This window comes from Telmatherina bonti (assembly GCF_933228915.1).
Source record: "Telmatherina bonti genome assembly, chromosome: 21".
In the NCBI taxonomy this organism is placed as follows: domain Eukaryota; kingdom Metazoa; phylum Chordata; class Actinopteri; order Atheriniformes; family Telmatherinidae; genus Telmatherina; species Telmatherina bonti.
Genome location: NC_136630.1, coordinates 12306733 through 12332766, shown reverse-complemented (window position 1 = coordinate 12332766; position 26034 = coordinate 12306733). Strand labels below are relative to the sequence as shown.

The window sequence follows — 26034 nt, the reverse complement described above, 5'->3', positions numbered from 1 at the left end:
AACAAGCCTCTTGGGGACCCAGGCAGCAGAGACAAGATGATTTTACCTCAGGATACAGCCTGACAGACACACAAACACACACACACACATATATGTGCATACACACATGCTGGGGCGAGTCAAACAAGTGGGTTTCAAAATGTACATTCGCAAGGCTTCAAATACAGTTTAAACCACCCACACAGAATAGCATACTCGATGCTGCTTGGGTTGACTTTATACACAGTAGGGGGTTGGGGGGAGTGATCCTATTCTCTGTTCTGGTCCCAAGTTAAAAGCAGTGAGTGTCTAATCTACAACCTAAAGCCAGGTAATCGCTGCCATTCATGATAAAAAACACTAACTGTCTTCTTAACAGACGTAACAGGATGGAAAGCGCTCAGACCCCTGCAGTAATCTAACCTCAGATCAGATGTTTAGAGCGCTTCCAAAACCATAAGAAGAAAAACCACGGCTCAAATGGAAGGCCGAAACAAGCTGGTGATCTCATTTCCATCCACCAGGTGACTTGTTCTGCGGTGAAGTCAACATTCACACACTGACTTCTGCCGTATCTGACATGCACTGTGCACCAGGAGAAAATGATAGCAATCAATAAGCATTGATCAGCAACAGTTGTTGAGGCAGTACTGATAACATTGAGGATGGTTGGAAATGGGACGTAAAGGAGTCTGAAGGAGTTTCTGTAAGAAAATGAAGACGAAACGAAATGTATGATGGAGAGGAATTCAGTCATCCAAGGTTCCTCTAATGAGCTGCCTCACAGTCTGAGAACTCATAATTACTGCCCACAAAGCAGTGGCAGGGTGGACGAAAATAGCAGCAAAGAAGCGTTTTCAGGTAGCATGGTCCTCACTTTGGAACATAATTGAGAAATTACAGTAAGCAAGAACCGCCGAGGTCTAGTAAAGCAAGACACTTTCCAAGAGAACTGCTTAAGCTAACCACAAAGCCACACTTACAAGTGAAAATGGAACTTAGTTTGAGGCCACTAAGAGTGAAGACATGTTTGAAATGCAGTACATAGAATCTCTGACTGCAAAGTTACGGTGCAACACATGCTTTGGCCTTGGATTGCAGCCAGTGACACAGGTGACACATTAACAGGTGGAGGAAAAAAATAGATTCAGTCAAATGGCAGTAATTTTTGAAAGCAGATATCACATGGTTTTTATATATTAAAAAAAAGACTGAAGATGAAAAAAGGATCTGAAACTCAAATCAATATCCAGAACTAGCTTGTACAGCCACAATGTAAACATCATCAACATTCTGGGGATGCCAAAAGAGCAGGTTCTTTTGTAGGAGATGAGCAAGAAAAGTCCTCTAAACAAGAACTGAAAGACTCTCAGCAGGATGCAAGGAAGATTTACAAGCTGCAACTCTTGTCCAAGCATTAGCCTCTGCCCTTTTTCTTTTCTTTTTTCCTTTTCTGTAATTCTAAAACATGAAAAATTAAAACCGCAAGCGGTGATATAGGCCCTCGCACCATGGCGCCGCTCGGCATAATGCCACCGCCTCCCCTGGCAACATCCTTCCCATGCCTCTCTCAACCTAAAGTGCAGCCAGACTGCACTTCAGGCCATTTAGGCCTTATGAACGGTCACTTCCTGTCACCAAGGGGCGGGGCTAACTTATCATCTAATTATTGCCATGCACAAATGTGAAGGATATGCCTGGCATCATCTGTAGCAAATTTGGTGCAGGTTGGTTGTTTTTTGTGGGAGTTATGTCTGTTTTCCTTTTCATTGCATCACATCTGCTTTGCTGCCCCGCCTCTCCTAAACGATATCCCCTATTAAAAGAAATAGCACAACTTTTAATCACACATGCTTCTTGAGCATCCTGACTCATTTGGGTTAAAGTTGGACAAAATTCTTGGGAGGACTTCCTCAAAATGCATGGCAAAGAAAATGACAGAAATGACCCCAAAAATGGCACCCTTTTGAAAATGGCCGACTTCCTGTTGGATTTAGCCCATATATCCAAGAGACTTTTTTGAAGGTACTGGGAGCTTCTATAAGTGTGCTGAATTTTATCCATGTCAGTCAATGTAGTGGGCGGGGCTGATTGATTGAAATATTGTAGGGGGCGCTATGGAGCCATTTACTATCTTTTCCAATATGTTGTAATTTTATTCTATTAAGTACATAACTGTCATGACTCATGGCAAGTATGGTGAAGATCAACAATTTCATGGCTTTGTTACAGGTACTTCCTGGTTCATGATATCAGACACTTGTTGTTGCCAAGGGGCGGGGCTAGTTCATAGTCATGTTATTGCATTGTAGATTTTGTTCATCATGGAACTGGCATCAAATGGGTCGATTCCTGTGCTGATATGTTGTTTTATGTGGGAGTTTTAGCAATAAGTCTTTGTTAATGAGACATCAAACTTTGAGGGCCCGCTCCTCCTAAACTAAATCTTCTATTAGAAGAAATAACACAACTTTAAATCACACATGCCTCCTGAGCATCCTGTGCAAGTTGGGTGTCAGTTGGACAATATCCCTTGGAGGAGTTGTTTAAAATGCATGGCAAAGAAATGACCCCAAAAATGGCACCTTTTTCAAAATGGCCGACTTCCTGTTGAATTTAGCCCATATGTCCAAGAGACTTTTTTGAAGGTACTGGCAGGTTCTCCAACTGTGCTGAATTTTATCCATGTCGATCAATGTAGTGGGCGGGGCTGATTGATTGAAATATTGTAGGGGGCGCTATGGAGACATGCTCCATTTATTCCATAATGTTTCAATGGGGCTTAGTTCAGGGCCTTACTGTCATCAGTCATGGCAAGTTTGATGGCGGTCCAAGGTTCCATGGCTTGGTCACAGGTACTTCCTGTTTCATGGCGTTGGACCGCCATTCGCCATGTCCTGTTTAGCGTAGCGACTTGAGGTTTTTATTGTGGCATCATGAATGGGTTTGACATGTTTTGGAGGAGGCTCAAGTGTTTTGGACCATTTGCTTAGAAGCATGACCCTCAAACGTGGAAAAAACCACTTCCTGTTGTAAGTGGGCGGGGCTTAGGTCTACACCAGCAATGGTCACATTAATCTGTTCAGGACTGATCCCTTATTAATCCCTATAAGTTTTAGGGTGATCAGATCAAAATTGACAATTTTATAGTGATTTATGATGTCACGCCGCCGCATGGAACTTCGCCATGGCGTCACGGGCACGCCGTGCAGCGTAGAGCAACGTCCTTTACCAGATCTCTTCACCAACATGTTTTGTGATGCCTGAGTGAATTTGGGCCATGTGGTGTCCACCAAGCCAGAGTTATGGGTGTGTGAGCAAAAAACCACACTTTTGACCTCCAGGGGGCGTGGCTATTTCATAATCAAAATATTGACATATAGAACTCTGTAGGAGAGGACTGCCACCATATCTAGTACATTTGGTGCAGAAATGTTGCTTTATGTGGGAGTTATATCCGTTTAATTTTTCATGGCGAGACATCAAACTTTGAGGCCCCGCCCCTCGTAAACTAAGTCTCCTATTAGAAGAAATAACACAACATTGAATCACACATGCCTCCTGAACATCCTGAGCAATTTGTGGCTCAGTGGGATAAAAGCCCTAGGACGAGTTCGTTAAAATGCGAGGTGCTAAAACGCCAAAATATTGACTTTGACCTAAAATGGCCGCCTTCCTGTCGACATTTCACCATGACATTAAGAGGATTTTTTGTTTGTCCTGTCATGTAGATCATGTGTATGAATTTTCATAAAGATTAACGACATGCAGTGGCGGGGCACCTAAAATAGGTGGCGCTCTCATTCAGTTTCGCCTAAACATTCTGGAGCACCTCAAAATATCAAATTTTTCGTATTCCCTTGGGGGGGTACGCAAAATTTGGTGAGTTTTCGAGCACGTTCAGGCCTCCAAAAAAGCACGCGAAGTGTCCGAATAAAAATAATAAACACTGCAATTACAATAGGCCTTCGCACCGCCAAGGTGCTCGGGCCTAATAAGCCTCAAAGCAGTCAGTTCGCACCAAGGTCTGGCAAGACCTGACCAGCCGCTGTTTATACAAACAGCATTACTTGTCCCTGTTTTATTGATTTCCATGTTTTAATGATTCAGATGTTATTGACTTGTCATTTTTTAAAATGCAAAACATGAAATCCTGTTTTTACAATAAAAATATTCCACAAAATAGTCCATAATCTTTCAGATAGCAGGAAGAGAGTGCTTGATTTGATCATTCAAACGCCAAGAATCAATATCACACCCAGTCGAGAAATAATAAACCATGAAATAGAAATTGTGATTGATTTAAAAATAAAATAAAATAAAATAAAATAAAATAAAATGCTGGAAAAATAGTTGTCCAGAAAAGTCTCACACCTGAGAGCGGAGTAGTGCAAGAAAAATAAGACAGACGTAACTTTTACCTTCGCAGATCCGATCCAGCCTCTGCCTCTTCACTTTGTGTTTGTCAGTCAGGGACATGGCGTCAAAACACAGCACGGCGCGGGACGGCACGACTCGGTGGGGAACCACTCCTCCTCAGCCACAAACACTGACAAGGTTCAGACTCAGTGCACTGTCAGCACTGTTCCCCGGGGCATACCGCCTCGGCACATACACCTACAAGAAAGCCACAAAGCACAGAGACGCTTGCTTAAACACACATATATACTGTACAAGCGCACAGGTTTGTTGTTAAAGCACGACAAAAATCTCCGACTTGGAAGGCATTAAAGAGTCCCTGACAACAAAGTCTCCCTGCTTCTTGCCTCACAAAGAGCTTCAGGCAAGAGATATAGAGGAAATCACTGAATCGCACACCTTCTATCACACACGCACGCAGACACACTCAATGACAAAGTGCTCCGTTTGCTCTAAAAAAAAAAAGTGATAAAACTTCTATGCTCCAAAAGCTCCACTTTTCTCCTGTTTGAAGTGTGTTTTTCCATCCTCTGACAAATCCATCTGAAGCTCCGTCTAGCTCATCACTCATCACCTCCTTTGCTCGTCGCAGTGACACTTGAGGAATCCCTTTTTTTTTCCTTTTATTTTTTTTCATACCCTGAAAACCATTCAAACATTCAAGAAAAAAAAGCAAGCACTAGAATATTTATCAGTGTGACAAGAGCTAATGTGAAAGCTGGTGAGACTTGAGAAGGGAAATTCATCATCTCACAAAATAAAGCTATTCAGACGAGGAACTGACTGGCGTGTAATGCCACAGTCGGGCCAACAGAGGGTAGTTAAAATCTACTCAGAGGGGAGCACTCAATCTTACCTTATACACACTCCTGTACACATCCTACACTCAGATCATCACATTTTTTTTTATTTCTATTGCAACATCTGGCGAACTCTATGGGTATAGCTCACCCTTTTCACCTCTAAACTCTCTAAACTCATGAATGTGAACGTTCAAACTTGCCTTCTCAGATACAGATAAGTCTATTTGGCTGGAAATGTTACCCAACAAAGCCCTCAATTCAGCATCACTGTCAGACACGCAAGCAATTATTTGTACAATTGCATCTTTGTTGGGAGAGAAAACAGAGGAGTATGCATTTCTTCACTGGCAGTACATGAAGAGCGACGATCAGCATCTAAGTGAATTAGAATAAAATTACTGGAACACAACGGGGGTGAAATGCTCTCGCCGGGGGAAACTCGTACCTCTCATCCTGCACGGCCAGGACCAGGAGCACGAGGTGCAACTCCTTGCAGAAAAGTGCTGAGATTGCAAAAGTATCTTATTTTGTCAGAGAGAACAAGTTAATTAACTTTTTTTTTTTTTCCTCTAATAAAACAGGAAGAGATCAACAGGGTTTTATGTTTCTGTCATTAAGACATCAACAGTGAAACTGGACATTATCAGAACACCTCAGCACATACAGAACTATTTTTTTGCGGATCAGGAGTGTGTTGTCGTCAACGTTTTTGTTTCTCCAAGCAAGATTATTTAGTTATTGATTTCAGCAATCAACCAAAACATTAAAGCCGCCTGTCGATGCTGCAAAAGCAGCTTTAATCCAGACGGACTTCTGAGGGTTTCAGAACCTTTTACTGGCAGCAAATCCTGTGGATCTTACAGGTTTCATGATGACCCTTTCCAATTTTTCAGAGATCCAATGCTCCATCTGGCTTATATCTGAGCAGTTTTGGATGCTATTTCATCATCTTGGACTCTTTTTCTCGGGCTCCTCTGGTCCTTCCAGCGCTGTTGTTGTTGTTGTTGTTGTTGTGCTGCAAGTTGCGTTTTCCTGCGGGGGGGTGGGGGGGTGGGCGCTGCCATTGGTTGCCATGGGGTCGTGCATTTGGTATGCAAACATTGTGTAGGTGGGTGTTGCACATCAAAGCTACGTTCAAGTGAGGTTTTCCAGAAAGACAATGTACTGTGACAAAACTAGAAATGTCATTTACCTGCTCTGTCAAGGCTTCTTGGCAGATGACGGATCGCTCATCCAGGGCAGAAATAAGGCATCTTCAGCATTGAAGGAGGAGTGATTCTGATGAGAGGAAGCAACACATGAGGCTACTTCCAGGGTGTCTTCACAACAATGCAGCCCTCTGGCTCCAGCACGTTAACCGCCGCTGAACAGCCTCACCCTGTTACTCAATTCAATTCAGCCGTCTTTCAGTCCCTCCTCCTCCCTTTTCATCTGTCCATCTCTCTGTAGTGCTGCTCCCTCTGAGGTCTCTCACAGAGTCATCAATCACCGGGCCCTCCACTTATGTGTGAGTGTGTGTGTGTGTTAGCCCAACATAAAGAGTGAGAGTGAGAGAGGGTGGAGAAAGAAAGTGCTCACCCGCAACGATTCTTATTTTTCTGTTGCGCTTCTCTCCTCAGTTGGCAACAAAAAGAGTGCTTCGAAACCTCAGAAATAAACTCCCTCCATATTTTTCCACCCCCAAACAGAATAAAAAATCCCAGTTCTTTCATATAATGCACGATGCAGAGCAGTTTCATCAAAGTGTAAAAGAAAAACTTCTACACTGTGCAGCCGACTGGGCTTGAAAAGGGTATTTAAGCAGGGATTTTACACACTTAATCTTAATATTTAAGAGGCATTACAAGTCAGATGATCGATTAAAGCCCTTGCCCACGCGGCCGCAGTTCGCTGAGAAGAGAAACATTTGTGAGGCAGAGACAATAAACGTAGGAATCCATATCTGTGACGGTCAGCTCTGCCTCCCAAGGATGGCTCAGCTTGGAGCGCACACACACTCCACAAACTCTGCTCAACCTCAGCAGCACACAGAGATCACTGTCCGAGCATACAGCACAAAGAGGGGGAAGGGTATTCTGTAAGTGGGGGTCTGAACACTACACAATAGAGACACGTTCACACAAATGTTGGAGCAACTTTACTGCTGAAATAATTTATGATGAGTTCAGTCAGCGAAAAACAAAAACAGCAGAATGTGTTCACACCCGATCAGTTTAGGTAGACATGGAAAACGTCCTAAAGGTGGCATGGGAGTTAAGACGTATGGATCGATGGTTATTTTAAAATCTGGAAGAAATAAACTTTACGGGAAGAGAAAGGGTCTGAAAAGGTTTGTCAAAGCTTTATTGCAAGACTTGTCTTCTCACTGGGTGTTCCAATTTTACACCAATCAACAATGGCTACATGATGTTTTTTAATTAATAATTCAGAATTAAGTAATTCAGAATTAACATATTCTCTTATGAATTTATTAGAAAATAATAACTCCGAATGAAGGTTTACATTAAACAAGTCCTCACTTACTTAATTCCTCTTTAGAACGGCAGGTTGATAAGGGTCCCTCGGACAGAAGGTGCACGTGACGTATACCGGAAATAAACAAAGTTGGCTCCCTGCTTCTCGTCTTTTCACACGTAACTTGTAAAAACTACATAATAAGTACCAGTTTTGCTGCTATTTTCATTATAACATTGAAGTACCAGCTCAACATGAGCATACTACTTCACTTTTTGCAGCAACTGAGAAGAAGAAGAAAGATAGACCACCAAACAGGACAAGGTAACGAGCATGCTCAGAACGACCGGAATTAACTTAGAGCGGAATTAAGGTTCACATGACAGAGGAATTAAATAGATCGGAATTAAAATGCGAATAAACCAGACACTTACATCGGAATTAAGTTTAATTCTGAATAGAAATTTGCATTAGGAATTAAGTGTTTACATGGTAATTTTTCATCAGTTTAAAGCAGAATTAACTTTTACTCGGAATTAAACAGGAAATAAAACTCCCATGTAAACGCCACATAAAGCTCGTCAAATTTCCCCTCTGCAAAATACAGGGCTGCACGATATTAGTAAAACATGAGACAATGTTAAATCACTCATGAATATTGCAATAATCTTAGGTTCATTAAGAAGACTGCTAATGTACTTCTTCTGGTTACCTGCACCAAAGCAGTGTGAAATTTAGCCCTTATTGAAATACCAGTTTTTGTCCTGTTTCAAGTTAAAAATATCTCTGTGATATCGATGACATGCATTCTGATAATGTGACTTACATCTTAAGTAAAAAAAAAAAGTATGCATTTTTCATGATTTACTCCTAAAAAAAATGCCAACATCTTATAAAAAGTTATTTGAGTTTCTATAAGTAAATAAGGATTTTCTAAAAATGAATCTTGTTGTACATTATGAATTCTCAAATGATCAAACATCATCCACAACACCTTACAACTTTGAAATAAATCTCTGAGACAAAAGCACCACTGACTGGTATGTTCCCAGTTCCATCACCTCTCTGCCTGCTCTGGAGTCTCCTTCAGTTCAATCTGTACAATTCAACGTCCATGTTTACTGTATTTTTAATGGATGGAAAACTGTTCCACTATACTATAAGAGTTGAATTCACTGGTTAGGAATGATTAATTAATACCATCAGGACATTTAAAAGCTATGAAAATCAGTACTTTTAAACATTACAGCCCCCAGACGTTTATACTTTGCAACCAGATTTAAACCCCCCAGACGGTGAAGGAAGGTAAGGACAGCCAAGCAAATAGTCAATCAAGAATCCATCCATCCGTCTACACCCGCTTAGTTCAATGCAGGGTCACAGGGGTCCTCATGCGTATCCCAGCTGCTGCTAGGCAAGACGTCCACTGTGGACAGGTCGCCAGTCCATCCCAGCAATGGCAACCCCAGATCAGAAAAATTTGGTCAAGTTTGGAAAATCTACATACAAAAAGCAGATAGTTACATTTCCTTTTATGTTATTTCATTTCTTTACTTCAGATGTTGTTAAACACTACACACAACATTTGCATCTTCAGTCCGCTGTCATCCCAGATGCCTCCAAGTCAACAGACGTGGATGCTGGACAAGGTCAACACAAGGCTTCCTTTTTGGGAAATAAGTTTCACTTGACACTGACTATCTGAGATAATTCATCTAGATATTCAAGTTTTCAGCACAATAAGACTCCTGGTGATATTATTTTATTACTGATGCATTTGACTGGAGGTAAATTCTGCTCTGCCTAAAGCTGTTTTATAACTGAGTCAACATTTTCTCTGGTGCTGTAAGAGCAAAACTATTTTTTATGTGATGCAAAACTCCACAACAAAGCTTCACCGCTAAGTTATTATAATACTAACTTTTTAAGTTTGCATTTTCTTTGGTCTATTTGACTGCCACCAGACTCCAGTAAGAACAGTCTACGTTCCAGAAGTGACCAGAAGACAAAGATGACGTGACGTTAAAGTTGGCACGCTGAGGTAAATATGGCGGCTACACGTTCATTTGTGCATCAGTTGTAAAGTCATTGTGCAAATGCAGCCAAAAACAAACTAATGTTTTATTCATTGTTGACATTCACTCTTCTGACATAAACTATAAAGTCTGTCTGTCTTCAGTTATGTAGAAGTTTGAAGAAATGTGATGCGACTGCTTGCTTGGAAACATATTCACTATACAGTATCTCTCATTCAGCAGCTCCTATTTATTTTATTTATTTACCTTTATTTAACCAAGTAGTCCCACTAAGATCAGAAATCTCTTTTACATGGGAGACCTGGCCAAGGTAGCAGCTATACAAAGTTAAAACTATATAAAACAAATATAAAACAAACACAGACTTAAACACAGAGGTAAATACAAAAATCCCGAGATGACTTTTAAGAAAAACAGTGACATTCCTCCTTCACAGCATTCCTCGGGATAATATTAAAATCATTAATGGATATTAATGTTTTTAATTTAATAAATTTTTGGAGATTATTCCAAGACCACGGTGCAGGGTAAGAAAAACGCTGTTTTGCCAAAGACTGTGTGAACCCATTTATGAGAAACAACTGGGAGGCATGCAGATAATGAGGACAACAACGGAGAGAAAAGAAGGTACTGAGGTATTCTGGAAGGTTTACCTACCAAAGCTTTAGATAAACATGTTAAAGTAGCCTGGGCTGGATCTGATTTGCCAGAAAACAATGAGACATTCGTCACGTGTATCAACTCGTTCTTTAGATGTTGCATCTAAATTTTGAGAATCTTTTAAATCCTTATTCAGACCAAAAGACTTTATTTGTCCCCAGGAGGAAACTGTAAATATCACTTAAAATGACATTTTAAAATAAAGAAATTTAAAGTAAAAATGACTTAAATAAAACATTCTAGTTTGTGAGCTTGTTGCTGCTTTTTCATTTTGACCTTTTACTGAACAAACCGATTGTTAAAGAAATCGTGACAAAAGGAATTTAAACCACAATCAAATTGAAAAAAAAAAAAAAAAAAAAAAAACAATCACTGAATGCTGCCTTGTTTCTGTCTCCACCTAAGATTATGACTTTAACCATCACAATGTGAATTAATTTGTGATACCATCTTCTTGTAATGCAGTGAAATTTAATGACACTGCTGTCGCAATCCATCTCGCAGAGAATTGTCTCTGTGGTTAATTGACTTTGTCGAAATAAGAAAATAATTTGCTTTGGCAAATAGATATGAGAATTGCCTCTGACTCAGACTATCAGAAGGTAACACTGATTTCTTACTATGTCTGACATATTCTGAGCTGGGGTGGAGGATCGTGAGCCCAGGCACTGATCCAAACTTTGCAGCTATGAACATTTTAAAGAGAAAAATAAAGGGAAGCCTTAAAAATTAAACATAAAAGCGTCTCATTTTGTTCAAGATAGATGGAAATGTGCTTGGACAGGTGTTAAAAAGCCAAACTGGAGGCTTGGGCTCTTAGGGAGCAACTGCGGATGGGTTTGGAAGATTGAATAATTAAAAAGGTCATGCTACCTGCCTGCTGTGTGTCGCTTCACACAAGCTGACGGCCACACACACAGCTCTGAGAGAGGTGCCATGCTCACTGGGGCAAAGACTGAGAAGAGACATCATTTGGGGGGAATAATCACTTTCCATAGAACACAGTGTAGTTTGTGAACTAATTGGGTGAATCCATAATTAATTTGCTGACATTAAGCCTTGGGGTCTCCTCCTGCAAGACTCAACTTTCTAAGTATGTGAAGTAGGGCCAGCAAAGCCCCCCGGCTCACAGCTGAAAGGGACGTTTTTGTTCTGATGCTTCACAAGGCTGTGTCTGACATTTATACATCTAACAGAAAGGAATTTCCACACATCAGTTGTTTCCTAATGCTGCGGGGATTCATTTATTGAGGATTTTCACAATGAAACACTTGAGTGATGGATAAATCCAGAGAATCCATACTTAACATGTTTTCAATCCACATCAAAAACAGAACAAAGCCAGGCTGTATTTCTCACCTGGCTTTTCACACATTCGCAGGGAAGAATAAAGCTTCAATTCCAATCGGTATTAAGAGTGCGCTTTTCTAGCTTGGATAAGATATTTAAAGCCGATCCGACTGTTTACACACGCTGGTACCCAAGCCAACTCTGGAACTGGGGGCAAATGAAGTCAACAATAATGATTTTTATGTTTGTTAATAAAAAAGGAACTTTGTTCTGTTTTGTGTTCGGCTCAGTTTAGCAAGGCAGACATCCAGAAACTAGAACTAGCAGGAAGCAGATTTCAATTTCAGGTCGTAGTCATTAACTGCTGTTGCTTTGACTATTTTTGGATTTGTCATTTGATATTACTTGCTTGCTTGAGTAATATTTGTCATAGTACAATGTTCAGTTTTTACTCTCTGTGCCTTTGTGCCACAAAACAAGCATTAAAAGACAGAAAGAAAAACCTTCAAATTCCTCTTTTGGTCTTAGCGAACAGTGTATTCTGCACAACTCAGCTTCTTGGGCCATCTGTACTGAACTTTAATTTTATTTGCATACATAATTGTTAATAAAGTGCTAAAAATAGGATTTTGAATCAATCCTGGGATTTTATTATATGCCATAGATGAACCTTTGCAGTGAAGTAGCGCCAGCATTTAAATATATATAGTATTTTTTATCATGTAAGCTGCTTTGCAATATCTGTTAAACAGCTTTAATCCTGTAATTTTGATCATCTTGTAGAGTTAAATTTACTCTTGTGATTAATACTGTATCATCATTATAGAATAAACGTCCATCTGGGTTTCAAATTTCCATCCCTGCTGCAGGGAACGGAGCCAATAAATACTGTAACTACTTAGTCATTTGACAAAGGAACAAATGCTGATTGTAGACTTGTCCCCTGAAGCAGGTGCTGGGGTGAAAAACTAGCTGTAAGAGGAGTAGAGTTTAACTATAACGGCCTAAAGTGTCTGATCTCACATTACATATGAGATCAAACACCACTTAAATATTGTGGAGATCGACATTTGAATTCTCTCCTGTTTCACGTGTTTACCGGTTGAATTTTGTTTTAAATTTCAGTACTGAACTTTGGCAGATTTTTGCACTCTGGCACCCCCTAACGAAGGTTAATTTTAGTTAATCCTGTCTCTTCTCTGAGCTCTCTCCAGACAGCAAAAGTCTGTCTGCTGTGGACTCTTGTCTCATCTCTTGGTTCCTCACTTCCACTCTTTCTTTTCTCACTACCTCTGGTAATATCCTTGTGTTTCTATGCTGAATCAACCATGTTTTATTTTTTTTAATCAGCCATGATGTATGTTCACAACAACCAATGTTTTGATATTCAGTTGCAAGCATGTGATGTGGTGTCATGAAGCAAACCAGTTGTAATTCAATGCTCTAGGTTGGAACATAAAGATGTGAAGGGCAAGTTTCTAAGCCTTGGACACTGCAAGGCAACAACAGGTCCAGCGATGTTCATGGTAAATGTCAGTGTGCCATCAGAGCGAGTCAATTGTGGCTATGATTTTTGATACAATAATTACTGCAAGTCTTGTACAGATCGACCAAACAGTAATAAATATTAGTTGCTGTAAAAGAAAAAAAACTATAGATTACATGAAAATAATAATAGTGACCTGATATAAACCTATTGTATCTATGATTGTTTTCAATGGGCCCTATTGTTTTTTTCTTTCATGTCTTGTTCAGCATTTAAAGTGGAACTATTATGTGCATTTCAGGCTAATTTATTTTTATTTCTGAGACCAGAAGGGCTGGGATTGATAGAGTTATTGTCACAAATCGCTTTATTTACTTCAGACCAACCCTCTCCGTAGGCTGTCAGATCAGCCTGCGGGCAAAACGAGTGGATTGAGACTCTTCCGCATTAAGCCCCGCCTCCCGCCACTGCACTACATCGGGAGCGCGCACCGCACCTGCTTTCGCCGTCATTGTAACATCTCATAAACAGAACGATTAGGCCAATATGAACTCAATAAAAAATCAAAATACAATGTCAACACATAGCATACAGCCCTACATGTTGGAACCTGAATCAGACCCTGAAAACAAAGTGGAAAACAGCAACCCACAGCAAGGAATACAGCAGGATGTCTCTCTTTGGTAACCTCACCAGCCATCGTTGGAAATAACTTTATCCGACGTTTTCCACCCGCCTGATGTATTTGTACATGCCCTTGTTAACCAGTAGAAGGCAACCAATCACCGAACCTTATCCCCCGGGACGTCACAAGGATTTAGTAGAAAGTAGAAAAAACTCTCTAAAATGATGCGTTTTTCGTCGCCATGGAAACTGAACGAAGAGATTGCTGGAACTCAAACTCAAACTCAAACATGCGTTTAGGTGATAAAAAAAACTGCCGTTCACATGTCTGATGAGGATTCAACACTGTAACACTGTAGAGAGCACAAAAAACTAGAAATACCATAATAGCACCCCTTTAAGCAAGACTAAATTATGGTCTGGATGTTGTGTTCTGCTGAGCAAATTTACTTTGCCAAGGGGAGCATTACTGGTATGATGATCCCCTTAATTTTCTGGATTCTTATTTTATTTCACTATTTATTTTGTATAATTGTAATACAGAGTTTCTAGGGACCCTATTGTTAAGAAACAAAACACTATTTTTTCCTTTCTTCTCACAAGCTTCTGCAGTGTGTTTATTCAGCGGAAAATCCAAATAAACTTTTGAAAATGTTCTGTTCTGTAGGCGACTGAGGCTTGGCACACATCTGTACTCTGAGCACAGTCTAATTGCGTTCATCTCAATATTTGTTTAGCAATTATGATGAAAAATCTTCTAACAGCTGCTGCGGTTTGTAATATAACATCGTAATTTGACTCGCAGAGCAAATCTCCAAGATTAAAATGAAAATGTAGAATTAGATGGGGACACTGTTGTGTATTTTCTTGGATATTCTCATGCGACCACAAATCATTCTACTGTACAAAAATCTTTTACAGCTAATCAAACCTCAAGAAGCTAAAAAAAAACCAAAACAATGAAATCACTTTTTTTCTCCCTTATGTTATTCATTTGGTAAAATATCTTTAGATGTAGAAGTTGCAAGAGAGTGTTGCATCTTTTCAAGAAAAGTAATATCTTGATTTATTCCAAATGATGAATGAGTTTTTTAGTTTAAACACAAGCAGTCAGAGTTTATTCTATGTCTACTGAATAGGGAGTCAGAAAGATTTAGATTATCTACAGTAACTGCCTTTGGTTTTTGAGGAAGTTGCCAAAATATTTCACAATCATGCTAGCTTTAGATCAAAGACCAGAGTGCGCATTCATCTTTCTTCCCCAGCTGGTGCTACAACCTCTTTATATTTGGATGTAATGTCTCAATTTCACTCCTGTGGAAATCCTCGCCCGAGCTGTAAAAACACGAATCACTAGCTTTAAGACAGAGTTGGATAACTACTGCTGCTCCTTCTCCTGATTTAATTTCCCTCTGGAGCTTGAAAGGAAAATTGTGAGAAGAGACAACTGTTAAAGTTATCTGACAGCGTGCAGCAGGGATACGCCGCGCTATCTCCATCGCTCTTGCTGCTGATTTCTATCAAACACTGGAGCTCAGCGAGCCTCTTCAGAGACTCAGACGAGAGATCCTCCTCATGAAAAGCTCAACTTTACACAACTTTCACCCAAAAAGGTACTCTTCATTGAAGGAAAACACCTTGATCCTGTAAATTTCTTTCAAAAATACCAAACAGGGGTTTCACTGACAGCAATGTTTATAGCATTAATGGTGCCAACCTTTAGCACTCCCTTGTTGTTTTCTTCAAAAACCCCTTTGCTTTTCTTCCACTCGAGCCCCATTTGAACAATAGAGTCCATTTTCCCCTCTACGATGCTGGAGTTCCTCCAGAGGTAAATCTATCAGCAGTGGGCCAAACAAAGAAAGAGAAAACAAGAAGGTTTGGACACCCTGCAGCACTAACTTGGCTCTACTATTAATATCAGCTTACATGCCTAGATCCTCAGCACCTAAGGCAGACAAGAGTAGGATTTTCCTCGACTAAACATGGCCTGTGACAGTGTAGGCAGGTGACAGCTTGACACGATTATATTTAGCCTGGAAAGCATGCTCAACATTATGCCTTCAAACTGCAGGATTGCTGCACCGTTGCCATCAGTAATGAAGATCTCATGTATGAACGAGGCAGCGCTTGCCTGTACAGTAGCCCACCTTGTGCTATTTACATCCGATCAATACTTTTTGTTTCTGAAGTTCCAAAGGCTGAGGTTATCAGTATACGCCACTGCCAAAGCCAAAGCTGAGAACACTTCCCAGTACAGGAAACCGCCTGTAGCGTGCCAACCTGGTGAGCAGAGGGACGGCGTGGCCTGCCTTGTGAGGGTGAGGTAAGAACTGTACTCGCCACCAGCTTGATGTCAGCGAGAGGCCAGGCTGCGGCTCAGCCAGCCTGCCTGAGTCCAGCCGGCTCGGCCCGTCTCCCTCTGGGTCTTTTCCAGGAAGAGCCAGGCATGATTCAGAGCTTCCTGGTCCAAGGAGAATGAGGTTCTTCCAACCCCCCCACTTCCAAAAAAAAAAAAAAAAAACACATCTAACATCCAACATGTGCCCACAAACACACACATCACTCAACCATCTCCCTGCGGACGGTGAGACAGCCAACTCCGTGCTGTACTTCAGCTTACATTGGGAGGAGGCCAAGTCAAACATGTTGATAAAGTCCAGAACAGAGTGGTGAGAGGAACATAAGAGAACGAGCACGGGCGCTGCAACACACAAGATGTGGATCCCGCAGCCAGGAACACTTACGAATAATTCCAGTTTGACTTATTTTTAACGTTCTGGCAATCGCTTCTATTGGGAAATAATCGCACCGAGTTAATTGTTGGCATATGGGAGCATGACAACGTCACTAAAATGAAGCCCGCAGGCAACGAAATGTGTGACCTGAAACACAGACGACCTTTAAACAAACGCTGCTCGGTCATACTGGACTAATTTGGAGGCAAATTGTTAAATAATCACCGAAGGGTCGACTGTAAACATCCCACCACAGAGCACAGACAGACATTTTCTGGCATTTAATAAATCTGGTTTCTTTACAACTTGAGAAAATAAGCGTCGCCTTACATGTTATGTCCCATTTCTGCACATACTTTTATTGGGTTTTAGCATATCTAACATAAATGTAAAGGTACATAAAAATCTGCTCTCTAGTGAATAAATGTTCTTCTTTAAATGATCGACTGTGTGGTTTGTCTGCTTGCAGTTTTATGGGCTGCATTTTTTTTGAAGCGCCGGAGCCAATAACTGACTTTACAGGACAGCTTTTCATCCAAGTCCTCCTCTGATGGGCCTGCAACACGAGCCTGGCCTCCCTCCCTCTCTTTACCACATCCTATCATCTCAGGCTCTACTAATACGCCATGCTTCAAGGGACCGGGTTTGAAACACACATTTGTTGCGTACACACATACACATACAGCTCAGTCAATTAGTACTGGCCCAACCTTGCAGCTGAGAGATAAATGGTGTGGGGTCTCAGCAGGCTTTTACGCAAAGCTGTGCTCCTTGTATGCCGTATGTAGAACAGCTCTCTGGAGGACGGCTAGCCCCAACAGCGAGGAAAGATGTGGCAAGTGCAAGGCTAAGGGGGTGGGGGGGGGGGGGGGGGGGGGGGGCTCAAAGTGCTTGGGCTTATATTAAAATATGACCACAAGGACCACCAAGTCCCTAATCAGAGATGGTCTGAAAAGCAAGAGGAGCAGACAGAGGTGGGAGGGCTATGTTAGGGTGTAAAGTTGTGAGCGGAACTTTAGGTCATTCTACTTAAACCCCATTAACCATGTAGTCCATTTGTTACCTGTCTGCTGACTGGGATCTAATGCAGCACTGCATTTTCTCAGTAGGGAAAAAAAAAATGTGGCCACACCAAGTCAGCTGAAAGTAAAATTACCCTTTTTTTGCCCTTAATTTTTTTTCTGTTTGTATGAAACCTAGAAAAAGAATGAAAATACTTTAATTTTTCTCCTGTTAGAACAGAAAATTAGAAAAGTAGAGCGTGATAAGGAACATCTGGTAACAAGTGTTCTGAGTATTTATGACTCTTGATTTTCCTGCTTCGGCGATGAGAAAAAGGAACAAGAATGTAGGATGCTGCATACAGTGTGTGTTCTGCAGCATTGCATTAAATATATGAAGAATCTATTGCTGTTTGAACAAGATTAATATAACTGTTGCATAAAAGTTCAACTCTTCCAAACTCATTGGATGCCACAGACTCAAAGGCTCCCAGATAGACTCTGTTATAGCTGTTATAATATTGCTACTTCCGCCAACAACTGTCCAAAAAAAACCAGCAGGATAAACATTAATTACCTTTTTCAGCACTTCATTTTTTGTCACTGTTAGTGATAAGTGGTATTCGGGCCTTGACGGACACGTTGCAACAAATTCCCCCTTTCATATATGTTTCATGCCAAACTCTACCCAGAGCAATACTTTGAAACAAATAAACTTTATTTGATGGAAAAACTCAATGTAGAAACAGTCATCCACCCAGCCTTTTAAAAACAGTCTTTATATTTAATCAAAAATGTCCCAATTAGCTGAGTTAACTGAGATCAGGTAGCTGTGCGGTGACAGTGAACAGGCTGCATCCAAATAATAAACCTCTCATTTTCTGGTTCCCTCAAAGTTTCTGTGGCGCCGAGCGCCGCAATTCAAGACACGATGACCATAGTTATCCATCGAGTCAAATATGAAGTTAACCATCTTGAGATAAATATTATTTTTGAACTGCTACGTAACAAAGCATAAATAATTAAATTTAACATGGAAGTAGTCATTTTAAATGTTGTTTTGTAACAGTTTTAAAAACTAAGAAAAATGCACAAACTACTATCCTCTGATGATTAGCAGCACTTAGCACAGAATGTCTTCCCTCAGTCTCTGCAGCAAAAGTTCAAATATAAAATATTTAACAAACTGATCATGCTTTCTAACGGATGGATACGATGATCCTTTGGGCCTTTAACTTCCAGGTTTGTACCATCTTGTAAAATGATGATTTCAGTTCCAGATTATTTTACAACCATATGTGGAATTTGTTTTAAGATCTGACAAAAGCAAAACAAAACAGAGCAGCTATACTGCTTAAATTGCTTTATTAGGAAACAGGAAGCCGCTGACTTGGGCAGGCCACAACAATAGTGTGCCTCTTCCTTTGTATTCACACCAAACCCGAAGAGCAGAGTCTCTGGTATGTGGTCCAACTGTAACCTGCTGTCTCCAGCTGTCAGAATGCAATGCTGAGGAAGTCACCGTGACGATCTAAACTGGATCCTCTGTATTAATCAAAATCCTTGAAAACTGATGGACAGTTAATTTACTGAAATAGTGCACCGTAGTTCCTCTTTCACTTTGCTAAGGGTAAAGATGCCTTTAACTGTTTCATTCTTACAAGTGATAAAGAGTCTGTCCTAATGATTCAGTGAGCTCTGAACTTTTAATCTTTCATATTGTACATTTACAACTTAATGGGATCTTAAATTGTACTCATCTAGAAGCAAGTTTAGAATCAGCGGCCTTGTAAAGGTACCACGCAGCATAACCTGCCTGTTGTACTATAACTGTAAGTACTGCATAAGACATGTTTGCTTATTGGAGGCGGCTGGCAGTGCTTACTCTTCACCAACCTTCTCCTGTTTCTCTTACTTTTACATTTTAATTTTTAATCTTTAGCATATTAGCTGGATGGATTACCGCCAGATGTTGTAGATTTTTCAATGCAAAAGTTCTGGGAAAGAAAAAAAAAAAAAAAAAAGATTCCATTTGTGATCATTCATTCATTCATTTTCCTAACTGCTTAGTCCAATTAAGGGTTGCGGGGGAGCTGGAACCTATCCCAGCAGTCTTCTGGGCGAAAGGCGGGGTACACCCTGGACATGCGATCATGTATGTTTTATAACACTGAAACCTGCAAGGAATTTCACACAGATACATTTCAAGACAACGTAAAAGAAGGAAGAAAAAAAAAAAAGGTTGTCATATTTAACCATTATAGTGTGAACGTGGCCTCAGCTGGAGGCAGGCCAAGTAGAAGGCCTCACCCCCATTGGTGTAGTAAATCAAGGGGCTAAGGTGCATTATCTGCAACAGCACAGCAATCCCTTAACACCTGACACACTGCAGTAACAAGCCTTACCCCTCACCAGGGCCTGTTGACATGTTATATATATGGCTCCCACTCCTCACTAACTTTTCATGAGACGTCAATCCTATCAGGGCACGCACACACCTGCGCGCCCAAGCTCTAAATCAGGCTCCGATGCCAGCAGGAAGGGGCAGATGCAGGTGTCTATATGATAGCAGCAACCACCAACAGCAAGATGTGAAAACGCATACACACCAGTGCACAATCTTACACTGCAAGGTGAAAAATTACAGCAGGGGAGGTACACATGGCCTGGTGGATTAACTGCGGAATAAAAGTGCTGATGGGCAACAAAAGAGAAAAAACAGCTATTCATCACCCTGGCACAGGATCAAACTCGCACACTCCTCAAATGCCCCCCCTTGAGTTATTGTACAGCAAGGCTCCGGTGGCAGTCCTGCAGATAACGCTGCCCTAACTGAATTGATTAAAGTAAAGCATCCCATCTTTTCAAAGATGGAGCGTGACTCTGTGGGAAAAATCTGGTGATATGTATTTAACAGATAGACTAAGACTCTTTTTTTTTTTTTTTTTTAACAAAAAACTCTCTGCGAGAGTTTTTAGGAAATAATCAAGCATGCAGCTGTCATGGGGCAATTTTCTCAAACAAATGCGATCTCTGCGATGTTGCTGTGTTTCTGCTGTTCCTGCATTTCTCCGAACCTTGAGGAAACAAATTGAGGGCACCAGTGTGAGACTTGGATGACTTTTTTTTTTAAAGTGTTACCACTACAACTATTCAACTAAATACTAAGGCACATAAATATTTCACACACCAACTGGAGTCACACAGTGTACACAATCTGGTTAGCTCCAAGGAGAGCAAGCCTTGAAACAAACGCAACCTTACAAAGCCAGTGAACAGGTTCTAGCATACAATTCAAACTTATCAAACGTTCAGTGAACCTGAGCAAGAGTCCATGTCTTAGAAAATTAATGTTTCTCTTATGTGTAACCCTTATTTATACCCATTCTCATACATGGACTTTGGCCCTTGCATTTCCTATTTAGACAGAATTCCTTCCAAATTCACACAACAATGTTTGAGGGCGTTTTGGGGGGAACTATACACACACATTTAGCTGGACTGCTCATTTATAGTAAGCACAATCCTTTGAAGCTATACCATGATGTAAGGTTGATCAGACTTTTTAATGTTGTGTAATACAACGGAAATTGGTTTTGTTAATGGTCAGAAATAACCATTTTTTGTGACTTTTGACTGATTTTTTGTGCAAAGTTTATAAATGGCAACATGAAAAAAACAGGCAAAAGAAAACCCTTTCCTTTTCATGGAAAATGCTGGCTAATTCATTGATGTATTTTTGGATTAAACTGATATAAATAGATAAATAAATAAACAATAATAATCAAACAAAATCCAGACGTTTCCAAGTTCTTGATGTCTTTCTTTCATAACTGTTCTGGATAATAGTGGCAAAGTATCAAGTGCTACAGTATTACAAATATCTTCATTTCCAATTGGAATTTTATATTGCACAACCAATCAAGTAAACAGTCAGGAGAGTTTACCAAATGCTTGAATTAACGGCTCTGCCTCAGACACTGACCAGACACGAGAGATGTCTGACTGGGTAATGCAAAGTATGGCACATTACAGGAGAGATGGCTTTAATTCCATTTTGTAAAGGCAAGAAATCACATTCCTATATTCCTTCCTTTGGCTAACCATCTCCAGCTTTAGTGTGCATTAACTCTGAATGAATGACTAAAGCAGTGAACCTCTCCTCCAAGCCTCCCGCACCAGACTGCAGGCTGACAGGTAGTTGTTTTTTTCCCTGGGCTGGGGTTCGAGGGTTGTGCTGCTGTGAATCCGGTCCAGTTTAGGGGTGGCAGAGAAAATTTTCTCACCCAAAGCCTCTTGCAGAAGTTACAAAAAGAACTGCATGGGTTGTGAATGTTCAGTTCCCTCAGGAAGCCCAATCACCGCAACGCTGCAACCACTGCTTCCCCCTTCAGGTCAGTTAGCTTAGCTTTTAGCTTCTTGTTACAAATTTGCAGCTGAGTGCATAAAGTCTCAACCTCCTGCAGCTGCTGGTGAAAAGTACGAGCATTTGGTTCTAATGACAACATTGTTTTCGTGTCAAGTAACGTGATTCATCCCCGTTGTCATTAAATTATTGGAATGACATCTTGAGCAGTGTTAAGAAAAAATAACATGTTAATTAGACAGATTAATTTACTTGCAGAAAGTTTGACATCCCAGGTTTTTTTTTCTTATATTGGTATCACTTCTGTAATGTCAGAACACCAAGTACGAGTACACACATAGTAGGGCTGGGCGACATAGCTGAAAAATTAATTCTCCGATTTTTTTTAAACCAAATCCGATTTCCGATTTTAATAGATTTTTTTCCCCTTACTGTAAAGAAAAAAATAGTAATAAATTATAAACGTCAAAAAATTATTCTTTTTCAAAAATGCTTTTATTGCAGTCAGCCTGAATTTAAAGTGCAACTAAACAAGCTTTGAAACAAGATTGTCAAAAGAGAGGGCAGGCGCTGCCACTGTAAACATTATAACAAACATCATGTTTGCACTTTGTGCATTTCCACTGGGAAAACTTTTGATCAAACATTTAAGAATAGGCCTCACTTCACTTGTGTAACTTTATTATAAAATAAAAAAAACTAATACATAAGAAATAAAAGTGCATCCTCTTGGAAGAAAAATAGTGATTCCTTTTAGAGTATTTTTTACATTGAATAACCAAACCAATTTCCCACTTTGGTAATGAGGAAATAAAAATGAATGGTTTCTTTGAAGTAGAACTATTATGTGCATTTCAGGCTAATTTATTTTTATTTCTGAGAACAGAAGGGCTGGGATTGATTGAGTTATTGTCACAAATCGCTTTATTTACTTCAGACCGACCCTCTCCGTAGGCTGTCAGATCAGCCTGTGGGCAAAACGAGTGGACTGAGACTCTTCCGCATTAAGCCCCGCCTCCCGCCACTCCACTACATCGGGAGCGCGCACCGCAACTGGTTTCGCCGTCATTGTAACATCTCATAAACAGAAGGATTAGGCTAATATGAACTTAATAAAAAACAAAATACAATGTCAACACATTGTATTTTGTAGGTTCCAACATGTAGGGCATACAGCCCTACTTTATCCGACATTTTCCACCCGCCTGATGTATTTCTACATTCCCTTGTTAACCAGTAGAAGGTAACCAATCACCGAACCTTATCCCCCGGGACGTTCTTGCTGTTTTTTGCTTGATTTACACATTTTTGGCCAGAAAGACAAGCCTGTCAGCTGCACCTGGCTTCAGACCCCTGTGGCATGTGACAAGGTCCCCTCCCACACTGAAAACCCTGCGTTTCCATGACACCTAGAACTGCGCAAAAACTAATGGAAACACCTACATTTAAAAAACAAAGTCTCAAATATTGCTAAAGTTTTTACGATCTCAAGAGGTGTTTTTTCAGACATTTCGATATGGAAATATAGTGCAAAAGTGTAATGGAAACACTTTTTGCGTTTATGTGTCCCCAGACGTGAAGTGGGGGGGTCGTGACCAGTTAATTCCCAGTAAAGATGGCACGGTGTGGGCAAAAAAAACCAGCAAATTTCAGAGTTTTAGAAAAGAAAGTGAGGTAGAAATGCTTCGAAAATCCGAAGCAAATTCTCTGCAGTGAGTAGAAAACCCTAAAATAACATTACGTGCCCACTTTGCATTAACTGCAATCACGAAACGATATGCTAATTTGATAAACATTGTTCAATGGAAACACCCTCAAATCACAATTGTTGTTTGTAAAAACTTACAAATATCATTTTTATTTTGCAAATAAAATGTAATGAAAACGCAGAGGGGGCACTTGTTTGTTGCTATCTGCCATGTAGTCTTTACGCGTGTCTGTGGGAAACCAGCAAGAGTGCGCTGACGTCACTATAAGGTATGGAAGCCCAAGATGTGATGGTGGGGCAAAAAAAAGTCCAATTTTCAAAATAAATCTTCACAAACAGCAAATTCGAATTAACTGATTAAATCGATTAATCTCCCAGCCCTAACACATGGTATCGGCGCGATACTGAGATCGGCCTTATAAATGTATATGTATACACACACACACACATATATATATATATATATATATATATATATATATATATATATATATATATATATATATATATATATATATATATATATATATATATATGTGTGTGTGTGTGTGTGTGTGTGTGTGTGTGTGTGTGTGTGTGTGTGTGTGTAGGATGGATGTAGCCTCCATGACGTTACTCGTAGGTTTCTGAAGAGCTTAATTGAAGCTCATTGGGTGGTTCCTACCATTGCAATCTTGTTAGCGTCACACATGTCGTCTCTTCCGGAAAATACAAAAATATGCAAAGAGGTAGAGCTAAGGGACTGTGAGCCAGGGGGTGTATGATTGACGTCTATCAAACTCAGACCTGCCTGTAGCTGAGAGCTAGCCAAGCTAACCCGGAGCTGACAGGAGCTAACCAGCTTCCAGAGCTAAATCACGCTGTTAACTGGCTAAAACGACGGTTGTGCTACACTTTGCTTTCTTGCAACAGGATATTGGGTAACCCATCAATTAAAAGTACACGCTCCTAATTATACTGAATTTTGACCAAAAGCCCAAAATCTTCAAGCATTAGTTTAATGTCCACAAACAAATCAAAGTGATAAATTGTCTCATTTGAGAGGTTGACACCAGAAAATTGTCTGGCAATTCTCCTACCTACTTAAGCTGCAACAGGCATAAAATGTAAGCTGCCAGCTATTAATTCTCTCTTTTATCCTTCAATAATCAAAACATCAAAAGGAGCATCAGCAACCATTAATATCAACTTGGGATCAGCTTTATTTAACAACGACAATGAAAGCTCTAACATCAGTACTCTAAAAGCTATGAAGTTCAAATCCCGCAAGTCAATGATAAAATGCGAGACGGCTGCGTGTGGATGTGTTTATGTCTGTGTACATACAGAAAGAGCTCAATGAGATCTTCTCCATGGCTTCTGTAGTACATAGCCCTACACAACAGGGGAAGAAATGCCATGAAAAAGGATGAATCATGGGATTGTATTCACATTAAAGACCCACTGACCGCCTCAGGGTTTAGGTCAGTTGTGTTGCCTGATCAGCAGCAGTGACTGACATTTACGACACAGTCACAGCACGTTTTTTTTTAATAACCCGATACCCACCCTTGTTTTTGTTTTATAGCAGCAAAACAATCGCTGAGAGGATTTTTTTTTCTCTCCCTCTCAATTAGGGATGAGAGTCAGCAGTGGCCTCCATTTCAACTCACTAGGTCACGGGGGTCGTCACGCCTTTTTAAGAAGAGAAAAGCCCTCATCGGAGCACTGAGTTTCTCTCCTGCCTGCCACAAAATGTCTCCTGACACAAAGCCCTCACACTCCTATCAGTGCTCTCCCACTGCTCTGCCAACAAATGTGACCTCGTTTTTTTTTTTTTTCCTCCCACTGCTAAAACAAAGGAAAGAAAAAAAAAAAATCTCAACTCACCTCTACCCTGCCAACTGAAATAAAATAAATAAATGAAAACAATGTGCACTGCAACTCTGCCAGACCACGTAGAGAAGTTTTGTTTTTTTTGTTTTTTGCCAACTCCTGCTTGAGAGAGTTTCCATGCTAGAGTTAAGGTGGCGGCTTCAACTTTATACCAAGTTTTGTTGAAGGCCTGGGGGGGGAAATGCTTTGCTGTTTATCTTTTGCTGGATGGTCTGAGCCAAGGTTTGTGAAACACTGCAGAAGCCCAACAGTGCTGCTGCTCAAACCTGCTGGAAGTAAAAGCAGAGCTTGCAAAGTGATGCCATGTCTTTGGAAAGCAAGTCACAAATGTGCAAAGACATTTCTTTTATTTATTTTCTTATGTCTTCCACCAGACTGGAGTTAATTAGACCTGTCTGCTTGAGCTGCATGTATAATTCCAGATGATTTGATTAAACTGCTACAACAGTTAGTTAATTACAGCTGTTTTTCTTTTGTAAAAGGTTTAGATATCCAGTTAATGGTTTAAATCATTTCCAAGGCAAAAACGTTCAAATGCTTCCAGATTCTTAAATGCCATGTTTCTTTATCTTGTACAGTTTTGGAGGATTTTTTT

At 40.4% G+C, this 26034-nt stretch overlaps 1 protein-coding gene across 1 annotated transcript in view; it reads right to left on the bottom strand.

Moving 5' to 3' along the window:
• The window catches only part of ctbp2l (C-terminal binding protein 2, like), a 118058-nt gene that overhangs the window by 59684 nt on the left and 32340 nt on the right, over positions 1–26034 (bottom strand). Inside the window, 1 exon segment of the mRNA XM_079260494.1 lies at positions 4401–4596. Within this exon segment, the coding sequence (XP_079116620.1) occupies positions 4401–4458 (58 nt within the window). The 5' untranslated portion in view covers positions 4459–4596.